Source organism: Oncorhynchus nerka, linkage group LG10 (assembly GCF_034236695.1).
Source record: "Oncorhynchus nerka isolate Pitt River linkage group LG10, Oner_Uvic_2.0, whole genome shotgun sequence".
NCBI classification, from domain to species: Eukaryota; Metazoa; Chordata; class Actinopteri; order Salmoniformes; family Salmonidae; genus Oncorhynchus; species Oncorhynchus nerka.
The window spans coordinates 78,753,375-78,768,269 of NC_088405.1; the positions used below are offsets into that span (position 1 = coordinate 78,753,375).

At 38.9% G+C, this 14,895-nt stretch overlaps 1 protein-coding gene across 1 annotated transcript; it reads right to left on the minus strand.

Annotated features, from left to right (window-relative positions):
• Nucleotides 1-6,756: 6,756 nt before the first annotated feature.
• On the minus strand, nt 6,757-11,301 carry ppp1r14aa (protein phosphatase 1, regulatory (inhibitor) subunit 14Aa). Its single transcript, XM_029672075.2, has 4 exons — nt 10,777-11,301; nt 8,498-8,578; nt 8,348-8,380; nt 6,757-7,580 (listed from the first exon to the last, which is right to left on the minus strand). Exons 1-4 carry the CDS (start codon nt 10,972-10,974, stop codon nt 7,404-7,406), a joined length of 489 nt encoding a protein of 162 aa, XP_029527935.1. The 5' UTR covers nt 10,975-11,301; the 3' UTR covers nt 6,757-7,403.
• Between the last annotated feature and the right edge of the window lie 3,594 nt (nt 11,302-14,895).

Consider the following 14,895-nt stretch of genomic DNA (forward strand, 5'->3'; position numbering starts at 1 on the left):
GAGCACTGTGCAAGGGATAATATTGAAATGGAAGGAGTATCAGATGAAGATGAAGATGGTTAAAATTGATGGGAAGATGGATGGAGCCAAATACAGGACCATTCTGGAAGAAAACCTGATGGAGTCTGCAAAAGACCTGAGACTGGGACGGAGATTTGTCTTCCAACAAGACAATGATCCAAAACATAAAGCAAAATCTACAATGGAATGGTTCAAAAATAAACATATCCAGGTGTTAGAATGGCCAAGTCAAAGTCCAGACCTGAATCCAATCGAGAATCTGTGGAAAGAACTGAAAACTGCTGTTCACAAATGCTCTCCATCCAACCTCACTGAGCTCGAGCTGTTTTGCAAGGAGGAATGGGAAAAAAATTCAGTCTCTCGATGTGCAAAACTGATAGAGACATACCCCAAGCGACTTACAGCTGTAATCGCAGCAAAAGGTGGCGCTACAAAGTATTAACTTAAGGGGGCTGAATAATTTTGCACGCCCAATTTTTCAGTTTTTGATTTGTTAAAAAAGTTTGAAATATCCAATAAATGTCGTTCCACTTCATGATTGTGTCCCACTTGTTGTTGATTCTTCACAAAAAATACAGTTTTATATCTTTATGTTTGAAGCCTGAAATGTGGCAAAAGGTCGCAAAGTTCAAGGGGGCCGAATACTTTCGCAAGGCACTGTATATATATATATGTATATATATATATATATATATATATGCAAAGCAATAAGTGGATTACTCAAGGATTGTTTTCCAGTTTGCTTTTAAACCCCTCTTTGTCTGACTTTCCTGTGGCTCAGTGTTTTTGTAAATTACTCCTTTACTGAGAGAAACCTGTTAATGTTTTTCCTGTATTTTTAAAATATATATATATATATATATACACATACACACACACACAGTACAAGTCAAAAGTTTGGACACACCTGCTCATTCAAGGATTTTTCTTTATTTTTACTATTTTCTACATTGTAGAATAATAGTGAAGACATCAAAACAATGAAATAACACATACAGAATAATTTAGTAACCAAAAAAGTGTTAGACAAATCAAAATATATTCTTAAAAGTAGCCACCCTTTGCCTTGACAGCTTTGCACACTCTTGGCATTCTCTCAACCAGCTTCATGAGGTAGTCACCTGGAATGCATTTCAATTAAGGTGTGCATGGTTAAAAGTTAATTTGTGGAATTACTTTCCTTCTTAATGCATTTGAGCCAATCAGTTGTGTTGTGACAAGGTAGGGGTGGTACACAGAAGATAGCCCTATTTGGTAAAAGACCAAGTCCATATTATGTCAAGAACAGCTCAAATAAGCAAAGAGAAACGACAGTCCATCATTACTTTAAAACACCTCTACAGGATCGCCCCCCCCACCCCCACCCCGCGGTTGAGATCATGTAGGCTAATGTGATTAGCATGAGGTTGTAAGTAAACAAGAACATTTCCCAGGACATAGACATATCTGATATGGGCAGAAGGCTTCAATTCTTGTTAATCTAACTGCACTGTCTAATTTACAGTAGCTATTTCAGTGACGGAATACCATGCTATTGTTTGAGGAGAGTGCACAGTTATTATTATTATTTTTTTACTTTTATTTAACTAGGCAAGTCAGTTAAGAACAAATTCTTATTTTCAATGACGGCCTAGGAACAGTGGGTTAACTGCCTGTTCAGGGGCAGAACGACAGATTTGTACCTTGTCAGCTCGGGGGTTTGAACTAGGCAACCTTCCGGTTACTAGTCCAACGCTCTACCACTAGGCTACCCTGCCGCCCCAGTTATGAACATAAATATATTAATAAAACAATTAGGCACATTTGGGCAGTCTTGATACATTTTGAACAGAAATGTAATGGTTCATTGAATCAAAATTTGCAAGTACACTGCTTTGCAAGTACACAAAATCAAAATTGCACCTAACCTGGAATAGTACATTATGGCCTTTCTCTTGCGTTTCAAAGATTATGAGAAAAAAAACACAATAAATATGTTTTTTCCTTTGTATTATCTTTTACCAGATCTAATGTTTTATATCCTCCTACATTAATTTCACATTTCCACAAACTTCAAAGTGTTTCCATTCAAATGGTATCAAGAATATGCATATCCCTGCTTCAGGTTCTGAGCTACAGGCAGTTAGATTTGGGTGTGTCATATTTGACTTTTTTTTTAAAAAGGGTCCGATCCTTAATAGGTACTTTAAGACATGAAGGTCAATCAATACGGAAAACTTCAAGCGCTATGATGAAACTGGCTCTCATTTAGACCACCACATGAAAGGAATAACCAGAGTTACCTCTGCTGCAGAGGTTCATTAGAGTTACAAGCCTCAGAAATTGCAGACCGAATAAAAGCTTCAGAGTAACAAACATCTCAACATCAACTGTTCCGAGGAGACGGCATGAAATCATGGTCAAATTGCTGCAAAGAAACTACTACTAAAGGACACCAATAAGAAGAAGAGACTTGCTTTGGCCAAGAAACACCAGCAATGGACATTAGACCGGTGGAAATCTGTCCTTTGGTCTAACGGGTGCAAATTTGAGATTTCTGGTTCCAACCGCCGTGTCTTTGTGAGACGCAGAGTAGGTGGCTACCACAGAATTCTGCAGCGATACGCCATCCCATCTGGTTTGCACTTAGTGGGACTATCAATTGTTTTTCAACAGGACAATGACCCAAAACACACCTCCAGGCTGTGTAAGGGGTATTTGACCAAGGAGAGTGATTGAGTTCTGCATCGAATGACCTGGCCTCCACAATCACCCAACCTCAACCCAATTGAGATGGTATAGGATGAGTTGGACCACAGAGTGAAGGAAAAGCAGCCAACAAGTGCTCAGCATATGTGGAAACTCTTTCTCAAGACTGTTGGAAAAGCATTCCAGGTGAAGCTGATTGAGAGAATGCCAAGTGTCCAAAGCCGTCATCATGGCAAAGGGTGGCTACTTTGAAGAAACTAAAATATATTTTGATTTGTTAAACACTTGTTTGACTACTACGCAATTCCATGTGTTATTTCATAGTTTTGATGTCTTCACTATTATTCTACAATGTAGAAAATAGTCCAAATAAATATTAAACCCCTTGAATGAGTAGGTGTGTCCAAACCTTTGACTGGTACTGTGTATGTATATATAAAAACGAATATATTAATATTCGTTTTTAATAGGCTGCAGTAGGTCAGTGTCGGAAAATGTACCCAATTGGAATACTTGAGTAAAAGTAAAGATACCTTAACAGAAAATGACTCAAGTAAAAGTGAAAGTCAGTAATACTACTTGAGTAAAAGTATTTGGTTATACATATATTTAAGTTTCAAAAGTGTAATTGCTAAAATATACTTCAGTATCAAAAGTATATAAAGCAAACCAGATGGCATACTTTTCTTGTTTTTATACATTTGTGGATAGCCTGGGGTACACTCAGACATCATTTATAAACAAAGCATGTTTGTTTAGTGAGTCTTCCAGATCAGAGGAAGACCAGGGATAAGTGCGTGAATAGGACAATTTTCCTGTCTAGCTAAGCATTCGAAATGTAACGAGTACTTTTAGGTGTCAGGGGAAATTTATGGAGTAAAAAGTACATAATTTTCTTTGGGAATGTAGTAAAGTAAAAGCAGTAAAAAATATAAATAGTAAAGTACAGATACCTCCAAAAACGACTTAAGTACTTTACACCACTGCAGTCGGCTACTAAATAAACTTTCCAGTGGTAAAGTGACTCACCCAATGATGAAGATGACTCCACAGGCTACTCACGGGTGATGGCCGATGCGCTCATAGGAAGCAATATCTCAAGATGAGCTACTTCGAAAAACAGTGCTGCTGTTCTCTCAAAAAGGGAGTTTAGGGGAAAAAAGTATATTGGTTCCAAAGAACGTGTTTTCTTTTCAGCAGTCGTTATTTGCTTTCCAAACTATTGTATTTTGAAAAGGTGCATTGAAGCTGTTCTGGCAGCTCGTGGTGGCCCAACAACCTATTAATAAGACACTTTATGTTGATATTTCCTTGTATTCTGGCAGTTACCTATATGTGCTTGTGATATAACTGTTGTTGTTTTTTTTAAAGAAACTATTGATCCTTTGTGGCAAAATGATGCTCTCTGGTGTATTTTGAACATTGAGAGCAGCCTCCTGTGGTAAAAAAATAAAGCTGATGAATGTTTTTCTCTGCCTCTCTGGCCCCCTACGGGCTTGGTGGGCCATTAAGCCAGGGCTTCTCAGAGATACAGTTGAAGTCTGAAGTTTACGTACACATTACATTTACATTTACATTTAAGTCATTTAGCAGACGCTCTTATCCAGAGCGACTTACAAATTGGTGCTTCTTAGCCAAATACATTTAAACTCAGTTTTCCACAATTCCTGACAGTTAATCCTAGTACAAATTCCCTGTTTTAGGTCAGTTAGGATCACCACTTTATTTTAAGAATGTGAAATGACAGAATAATAGTGGAGAGAATGATTTATTTCAGCTTTTATTTCTTTCATCACTTTCCCAGTGGGTCAGAAGTTTACATACACTCAATTAGTATTTGGTAGCATTACCTTTAAATTGTTTCATTTGGGTCAAACGTTTCGGGTAGCCTTTCACAAGCTTCCCACAATAAGTTGGGTGAATTTTGGCCCATTCCTCCTGACAGAGCTGGTGTAACGGAGTCAGATTTGTAGGCCTCCTTGCTCGCACATGCTTTTTCAGTTCTGCCCACAAATTTTCTATGGGATTGAGGTCAGGGCTTTGTGATGGCCACTCCAATACCTTGACTTTATTGTCCTTAAGCCATTTGCCACAACTTTGGAAGTATGCTTGGGGGTCATTGTCCATTTGGAAGACCCATTTGCGACCAAGATTTAACTGTCTTGAGATTTTGCTTCAATATATCCACATAATTTCACTTCCTCGTGATGCCATCTATTTTGTGAAGTGCACCAGTCACTCCTGCAGCAAAGCACCCCCACAACATGATATTGCCACCCCCATGCTTCACGGTTGAGATGGTGTCTTCGGCTTGCAAACCTCCCCCTTTTTCCTCCAAACATAACAATGGTCATTATCGTCAAACAGTTATATTTTTGTTTCATTAGACCATCAGGACATTTCTCCAAAAAGTACGATCTTAGTCTCCATGTGCAGTTGCAAACCGTAGTCTGCCTTTTTTAAGGCGGTTTTGGAGCAGTGGCTTCTTCCTTGCTGAGCAGCCTTTCAGGTTATGTTAATATAGGACTCGTTTTACTGTGGATATAGATACTTTTGTACCAAGTTTCTTCCAGCATCTTCACAAGGTCCTTTGTTGTTGTTCTGGGATTGATTTGCACTTTTCACACCAAAGTACGTTCATCTCTAGGAGACAGAACGCATCTCCTTCCTGAGTGGTATGACGGCTGCGTGGTCAGTGTTTATACTTGCGTACTATTGTTTGCACATCAAAGAGGCACTGAGTTTGAAGGTAGACCTTGAAATACATCCACAGGTACACCTCCAATTGACTAAAATTATGTCAATTAGCCTATCAGAAGCTTCTAAAGCCATGACATCATTTTCTGGAATGTTCTAAGCTGTTTAAAGGCACAGTCAACTTAGTGTATGTAAACTTCTGACCCACTGGAATTGTGATACAGTGAATTTTAAGTGAAATAACACGTCTGTAAACAGTTGGAAAAAATAATTGTGTCATGCACAACGTAGATGTCCTAACCGACTGGCCAAAACTATAGTTTCTTAACAAGAAATTTGTGGAGTGGTTGAAAAACAAGTTTTAATGACTCCAACCTAAATGTATGTAAACTTCCGACTTACATCTCATCCCATCCTCATTTCTTGTGCTGACAACAATAAATAATTAAGTACTCAAGAATGACTTTACTTGGTGGATGCAACTCAGACATACATTACTCAGAAGTGACCTGATCGATATCCCACTGGGCGCAAACTGCTTAAATCAACGTTGTTTCAATGTAATTTGTTAACGTATTGTGAAGTGGAATCTATGTGGAAAAAACATAGCATTTCTTTCGAGGGTAACATTTCAACCACAGGATTTCAACATAGAGAAACCTTGAATAAAATATGTTGAATTTGTACCTTTGAAACAACAACAGATCTTCAATGTAATATCCACTATAAGAAAAAACCAATAGGCTGGACAGCACCTCCTACAGTACTAGAGTTGATCAGTCTACAGCTTTTATGTTTTTTATTCTAGATAACATTTTCTTTGGAAAAATGGACCGAAATTGTCTTTAGTATTTTACAAATAGAAAGATGAAAAAGTTATGTATCTACTCTGGACAAGTCCAGTCCTGGAATGTCTTAAAGTGATACTTTGGGATTTTATCTACAGTACTTACCCAGAGTCAGATGAACTCGTGGATATCATGAAGGAAGTTGCTAACTACCTTCAAACTGCCTGCAGAGACATAAAAATGGTATCCGCAAGTTCATCTGACTCTGAGGAAGTACTGTAGATAAAAAGGCCTCATTGCCAAAATAAAGTATCTCTTTAACAAAATGAAAAATAAATATTTAGGCCTACTTCATCCGGTGTCCAGAAAAATGGATTTGCGCAACATGCAAATATGTAACCATACTTTATCAATCATATATCAACAATGAGGCTATTTAGGCCTGTATAGCATTTGGGAAGTGATCAAGAGCTATTATTTAAATTCATCCCAGGATTCAACTAAAAATAGACAATCTCGACAATTACTATAATAATCTGCACAGAATCTCAAACGGCATTGATCACTTGCACCATGTACTTTAATGTAATCAACTGGAATTCAGGTCATTTGGTTGTGCTATTAAATGAAGCACAATGATAACACATTAAGTTGTTTGATAAATAAACAATTTTAGCTTTGTTGTGCTTTTAAATTGTTAAAAAGGAAGGTGACAAATAAACTAAACTAAATAAATTTGGTTGTGCTTTTAGATGGGAATTCAAACTTTTGGCTGTCTTTTTCAAAATGGTTTGAAAGCTCATTGATCCACATATCTAGCAAATACCAAATTCTCCATGTTGAAATGACAAAGTGGGCCCAGTGGGATGTGATCCCAAGTGCCTGGACAACATGGCAACAGATGTTGTTCATGTGACATGTTAAGATCAGTGTGTGGATAGAGTCCGAGGGTGGTCCGAGGGTGTGTTTTGGGGGAGGGGGGGGAATGGATGAAATGGGGTTGCTGGGAAACAAAATTCCAGAAACGTTCCCCAAATTCCCAGCTTTTTCAGCAAACCCAATTGGAAGATTACCGGGAACAGTTGGAGGATTTCCTCCCTGCTTATTCCCTCCTGATTCCAGAAATATTCCAACAGGAATTTATGGAAAACCAGGTAATTTTGGGAAAGAATTTTACACCCCTAGTCAGAGGTCAGCTGTGTGGTGAGGTCAGAGGGTCTGGTGGGTGTGGGTGTGGGTGCGGGGGCAGTGGGGGTCGTTGAAGTGGTACGGCTCATGGCGGTGCTGGGGGTGGTTGCAAAGGGAGGGGTGTTCGATGCCCTCTGTAGCCAGCTCCTCCTGCTTGTGAAGGCCTTCCAGCTTGACCAACAGCTCGCCGATGAAGGTCTGGCAGGGAGGGACACACAGTAGCATCATATAGCTAATGTTTTGTATTTTTCCCCTTCACATTAGATACTACATAGACAGAAATAAGAGGGGAGACTGAAAATGGAGGACTCTGAAGCCTCAACCCCAGTCGCTCTAGGTTTGGTCTCTAGAACACCTGGATTTAAGCCCAGTCCTAGACTAAAATGCATGTTCATTGGGACATTTTGGCTTAATCCGTGTCTAGAAAACCAGCACTTAGTGTTCTTCAATCTTTTGTGATATTGATTTGAAACCAACATGTGTCCAACGTGTGTGTGTGTGTGTGTCTCAGTGGAGGCTGGTGGGAGGAGTTATAGGAGGATATGCTCATTGTAAATGGCATAAAGGAACAGAGTCAATCATGTGGTTTCCATATGTTTGATGTGTTTAATACCATTCCCTCTATTCCATTCCAGGCATTACAATGAGCCCGTCCTCCTATAGCTCCTCCCACCAGCCTCCTCGTGTGTGTGTGTGTGTGTTCTTAGTCAAAAGAGGTCCTGTAGCAGGGAACACAGGGAAAGAGAAGAGAAAGGAGAGGGAGGAGAGAAGAGCGAGAGAAGGCCAGGACAGACGGCCATTGTAGGGCATGTGGCGTGACAATGGAAGGTGTCAGACACCGCTGCCTCCTATTGGAGGCCAATACAGTGTGTGTGTGTGTGTGTGTGTGTACAGACACTAAATAAAAATGTATGACTTAATATGCATCATTCTTCCATATCATTATAAATGATGGTAAAACATACCTCAGTGTTGTTGCTGCATGTCTGAAGGATCTCCTGATGATGAACAGAGTTTAGAGAAGAGAAATCATTGTATCAAAATGTTAAATTCTGTGGCAAAGTCAGGTTGGTCTGAGTACATGTTCAGAACAACTTTGGGTGGGCGGGGCCTACCTGTAACTTTTTCACTCGCTCCTCATTGCTAGGTAGATCTATCAGGTCATCAATGTTTACCTCGTCTGGCATGTCTTCCTCCTGCAAAACACAAACACATTAAAAACACACACGTATACTGTATATTATTAGAGTGGAAAAGCTTGTGCAAATCTCAATACATGACATATGCAAAAGTTTGAGTTATGTCTGTATATATTAAGTTGAGCTTTGAGTCCTACTACATGTCATTTCCAAATGGAACAGTTGACAGGATTCATTCAGAGGGCTTATGGTTGGATAATAACAACACTGGCCATGTATCCAACTGGATCAGTTGCCTGGCATGTGAGAACCGAGCTACAGACCAATAGAAGATCAGTCTCCTCTCTCTGTCCCCTGAAGAATCACACTGCCTGCCTGGCACACATTCAACTTCTGGGGGGTTGGATTTTGAAGACAGTTCCTAAAATGATCGGACTGGTTCCCCTGTTGTTGGTGACGGTTATTGATCTACTGATCAAATGCTCAGCTGATATCTGGCACAGGCCACCATGGTGCATTTGTCGCCCTATAGGGGTGAGTCTCCTGCTGTACACTGGCACACACACACAGTATTGTTACAAAGGGTGTATCCAAAATTCCCTACATAGTGCACTATTTTTGACCATAGGGCTCTGGTCAAAAGTAGTGCACTACATACAGACTAGGGTGTCATTTCAGATGCCGACAAGAACTGGAAGCAGTATGTGTTCCCAAACTTCCCAGGAGAGCAGAACATCTAGCTAGTGATGTCACATAGCCAGCTGCAGTATGTTTACCCCCCTCAGGGAGTATTAACCCCATCACCCATTAGCCCCACCCTGGGCCCTGGAGTACTCTCCCTTCTCTGCACATCTTCCTTCCTGTTTCTCATCCTTCATTCTTGTTCCATTCCCTTTTTCCAAGTGGCCATGTAAGGCAGTGAGTTAGCATTCCCCAGCCACCATGTCTCTGCAGTGGCTGAAGACTTAGGCTACATCCGGAATGGCACGTTATTCCCTAGTGCACTTACCCATAGAGCCCTGGTCAAAAGCAGTGCACTATATAGGGAATAGGGTGCCATTTTCAGATGGAGCCTAAGTCCACCAGTGCACCTCTAACCTTCTCCAGTCCTTTAATGGACACTGTGCACTGTCATAACATCCATATTGTATACATCTTTTATATAAATCTCATAGCACACGGAAGTCTGTTTAGCCCTGTTAAGGAGGACTACGCAAAAGAGTTGGTTTAGAAATGCCTCTGTAATTTCGACAGAGTGCAAGTTATTGTGTTGATATACACTACAGTATTTATTCTACATTGTGTCTCACAGGAGTGTTCCTCTGTAATGTTAAGATCCATGTATCATGTACAGTGTCTTAACAGGCCTTTTCTACATGAATATCCAACTCAAAGCTTAAGCCTCTTTTTTTTTCTTAAAGTTAAGCCTTTTCCCCAATTCTATTGATTCGGGCAAAGGTGAAAGAGCAAAGTTCTCATTCTTAAAGGAAGGGAAACTTTCAGATAGTATTGCCTGATTAAAAAGTTAAGAACTTGCCATATACCTAAAATCTCTTTACTATCTGAAACCTACTGCCTGAGCACATGCACAACACTTTAGCCTTGTTTACACTTTGCGCTAACATGCAAGTTTTATGATCTGATCGATATGATCTAATTAGTATCTGATCAAGGTATGTCACATCTACCCATTGTATTAAAAAGTCTCTCTTACCCATCCACATTGTGACCGGATAAGCTAGTGTCTCCCTGTATGAAATTTATTTAACAGATATTATTTCACAATAATATGAATGTATTTATTTTAGGACAATTACTGATGCCATAATTTAATGGTGCTACCTGAGGCCGTTATGAGTATGAGTAAATGGTTTGACCATCCAGATCTGTTTGATATCCAGATAGTGTGCCTGAGTACCTCCGGATGTTTTCAGGAAGATCTAAAAATACTAATAATAATAATTCATTATTAAAAACGTTTATACCGCATTTCATTAGACATAATCTCAAAGCACTTGTTAAGCAAAACTAAAAGTAATTTAAATATAAATTGACCCTACAACAATAGATAGATCAGCTAGATCAAGTATGTTTGAGTGCTTCTTGAAGCATAATCCGATCAGTGTATTTTAATTGTCTAGACCGTTTAATAAAAGTGTGGGCACAATCGGAATGCGGAAAAGTACAGGACACAGGTATAAACGGGGCTTTTGTGTGGCCCTTGTAATGGTCCAAGAGGGTACGACGGCACTTACCTTGCCCAAGTACAGCTCGTTCAAACAGTCGTCTATCCATTTCTCCACGTCTAGTCGCCTCTGTAGCTCTTTTCTGTTGTATTTCACAGTAACTCGAGCTTGTCTCTTCTGAAGGTTGCCTCCGTGTTCCGGATACGTTCCCAAATCTGACGAGTGGACTTCATCTGCGTGCGTCCTTCCGAACCTGTTGGCTGCCATATCTGGTCTGACTGGTTCCCAAGCTAAATGGAGTCCGAGTCCCTATGTCAATCCCAGCTCGCTCAGAGCGCCCTCCGTTGTCACGTGTTGCTGACTAAACTCTGAGGGTGACTTCCAGAGATTGTGACTTCCCACCCAACACATGACAATCTGTGATTGTCTGTAAACAATCCAATGACCTAAAGTATTGTAACGACCCTGGCGCGGAAATCGACTCGTGCCGCACAAGCATGCTTTTTCGGCACAGTCGATAGCGCGCCGGACCTCGGGCTCGAAGGTTCGAGACCTGCTCCCTGCTGTTTCATTACATTGGTTTCAGAAGTGATCGGACCTTGCATCCACGACAGTGCGTGTGCTTAGCCGGTGAGCGCGTTCCTGTAAAACGTAGAGTATCAAGCTAGCGCGAGGACGCTCTTTGGAGGGAGTAGTGTAACGACCCTGGGTTTTTTGCGGCACAGTTGTTAGCGCGCCGGGGCTCGAAGGTCGAGGGTTCGAGACCTGCTCCCTGCTGTTTCATTACAGTATGTTGGACATCATTGAACATCTCATTCCAAAATCATGGGCATTAATATGGAGTTGGTCCCCCCCTTTGCTGCTATCACAGCCTCCACTCTTCTGGGAAGGCTTTCCACTTTTATTTATTTTTTTATTTTTTATATTTAATTTTTATTTTTTTACATTTATTTTATTAACAACAAATCAATACATAAAGCACATGAGGGAACACAAGCATACATAGATTACAAACAATGGACAATCGAGCTAGGGGGTACAATATCACATTACAATTACACAAGGACCTTAAGGGACATGCATATACTTACAATTCTAACAGCTTTTTGTTAGTAGAGCATTTAACCGTCTTAAAATACAGTTCAATTTCTTTTTGTAGGGTACGAAAATGTGGTTGTCTGTTTGTAAATTTACATTTGTGTATATGAAATTTGGCCAAAAGAATAATGAAATTAATTACATAAAAATGATTCCGCTTATTTCTATTGTATGTAAAGAATCCAAACAGTACATCTCTCCACAATAGTGTAAATTCTTCATAAATGTGTTCAATTATAAACCTACTGATGTCTTGCCACAGTTTTCTTACATGCATACAATGCCAAAAAAGATGCACAACTGTTTCTGGGTGGTCATTACAAAAGGAACAATTTGAGTTGATGTTTTCCTTAAACTTCTTCATATAGTGGTTGGCAGGATAATATTTATTAATAATTTTAAAGGAAACTTCCTTAATTTTGTTAACAAGTAGGTATGTTTGTGGCAACATCCAAACTTTTTTCCAACAGATATTATCAATAAATCCATTCCAATAAGGCATGACATAAGGTATAGATACAACATCCTGCTGAAACAAGGATCGTATCGCTCTGTTGTTGAATGGACCAAAAGAGAAACAAATCTTTCCTACTGATGAGTCAACAGGGTCAATAGAAGGTAGGCTCTGAGGGTCAGGTCTTGACATGTTCCTGAATAACATAGCAACACCTGAGGGAATGGCATCTAAAACAATTGCAAAATCTTTAGGTGTTACAGGGACCTTGTAAAGTGATAAGAATTCTTTATAACTGAGTAAAAGACCCTCTGCATTTACCAGTTGGCTCACCAATAGGATATTATTTCTGAACCAATATTCTAAAAACAGAGAGGTATTTTTATACAATATATCCCGATTATTCCATATATAATATCTGTGTGGAGAAAAATTGTGTTTATAAATTAAGGACCATGACAAGAAAACCTGCCGATGAAAAGCAGAAAGTTTCACTGGAACTTTGTCAATATTATAATTGCAAAACAACATGAAGTTAAGGCCACCAAAAGTAGAGAAGACATGATGAGGAATAAAATTCCAGATAGATGTGGGTCTTCTTAGGAATTGTTTTATCCAATTGATCTTGAAAGTATTATTTAAAGTAGTAAAATCCAGAAAATTCAGTCCACCATTCTCATAAGTGTTCATTACAACAGTTTTCCTAATGTAATGGGTACGGTTTCTCCAAAGAAAGTTGAAAAGCATCTGGTCTATCTCCTTGCTTATTTTACGGTCAAGATATAAAGATAGAGCACCATATGTTAGTCTAGAGATACCTTCAGCCTTGGTTATTAGGACTCTACCTTTTAAAGATAAGTCCCTCTGTAGCCATTGATTTAGTTTCTTCTGGGTTTTTTTTAACAAGAGGGTTAAAATTTAGTAAGCCTCTAGACTTCTGATCCTTTGTAATGGTTATGCCTAAATATGTAACTTCTTCTTTTACTGGAATACCATAATATGAAGGTGTCACACAATCTTTGACAGCCATGAGTTCACATTTCTTAATGTTAAGATATAGACCAGACGCTTTGGAAAAGGATTGTATCACATTGATCGATATGGGAATTTGGTTAGCGTCTTTCAGAAAAAGTGAAGTATCGTCAGCCAGCTGGCTTATAATAATTTCTTTACCAGCTATGGAAATACCTTGTACAGGACTATTATTTAAAGAATTTGCAAGAAGTTGAGTGATTAATAAAAACAGGTACGGAGAGATAGGACAACCTTGCCTAATTCCTCTCTTTAACTCAAATCTAGGTGAGGTGCCATATTTCAATTTGATAGAGCTGTTACCATTTGCATAGAGTGTCTTAATAGCCTTACAGAAAAAATCCCCAAAGCCAAGTCTCTCGAGGGAGTGGAAGAGAAACTGATGCTCTACTGTGTCAAATGCTTTATAAAAATCTAAAAATAATATGAAGCTATCCTCAGTTATTAGGTCTGAGTAGTCAAGTACGTCTAATACTAGTCTGACATTGTTAGAAATATGTCTGTTCCTCATGAAGCCAGACTGTGTTTCATCAATGATTGCATCCAGAACTTCTTTAATTCTTTTTGCAAGTAGTGAGGCTAATATCTTATAGTCATTATTAAGAAGACAAATTGGACGCCAGTTATCGATGAGCAGCACTTCTTTTTTAGGCTTAGGTATCAGTGTTATTAACCCCTGACTCATTGTAGGAGGGAGAACATTGTTTTTAATACTCTCTAAAAAGACTTCAAATAGGAAGGGAGCTACTTGTTCAGAAAATAATTTGTAAAATTCTGATGTAATTCCATCAACACCTGGTGATTTATTGTTCTTTAGATGTTTGATAGACTCTATAATCTCTTCAACTTTGATGGGTTCATCACACTGTTTAGATTCTATATCACTGATAGAGTGAACATTATTCAGTGAGTTAAAAAACACATCTGTGGATTCCTGACAGTACGTAGAGCTATACAATTTTCTGTAAAAATTGCTGCAGTATTTAGCGATTAATTTTTGGTCATCTGTAATAACACCATCAATGTTTAACTTATGGATAGTGTTATTTTTAGAGTGAAATTTCTCAAGTCTAAAGAAATAGGATGAATTCTGTTCTCCCTCCTCAATCCATTTTTTCCTAGATCTAATAAAGGCTCCTTCTGCTTTTAATTTATATATATTATCCAGTTTATTTTGTAACTCAATTAGTTCCATCTTCTCCTCCCCAAGAGGTCGGCTGGGGACCTCTGAGAAAGGGAAGTTATCTTAATGATCACCTTTTCCTCCTCAGCTCTTCTGGTCTTAGCAAGATTACTACCATATTTTCTAAGATATTTGGACACCTCAAATTTAAAGAGCTCCCAGTTCTTGCAATAAGATTTTTCTTCACAGGCCCTTTCCCAAAAGTGTGAGAGCAGATCTTTAACCTCAAATGTAACTATATCATTATTTAATAATGAGCTATTTAGCTTCCAGTAGGATGCTCTACCAAGGTTCGTATCAGGGGTAAATATTTTGATATCAATGTAAATAGCCTTATGGTCTGTGAGGGGAGTAGTACAAATATTTGTAGTAACACACTCACTATCAATACATTTGGATATAAGCCAAAAATCTATTCTGG

Excerpts from the sequence above, each read along its gene's own strand:
- ppp1r14aa (XM_029672075.2), bottom strand. The coding sequence starts at position 10,974 with ATGGCAGCCAACAGGTTCGGAAGGACGCACGCAGATGAAGTCCACTCG. Across the intron at positions 8,579-10,776 it reads ACGAGCTGTACTTGGGCAAG|GAGGAAGACATGCCAGACGA; the intron begins GTAAGTGCCGTC and ends TGTGTTTTGCAG. Across the intron at positions 8,381-8,497 it reads AGCGAGTGAAAAAGTTACAG|GAGATCCTTCAGACATGCAG; the intron begins GTAGGCCCCGCC and ends GTTCATCATCAG.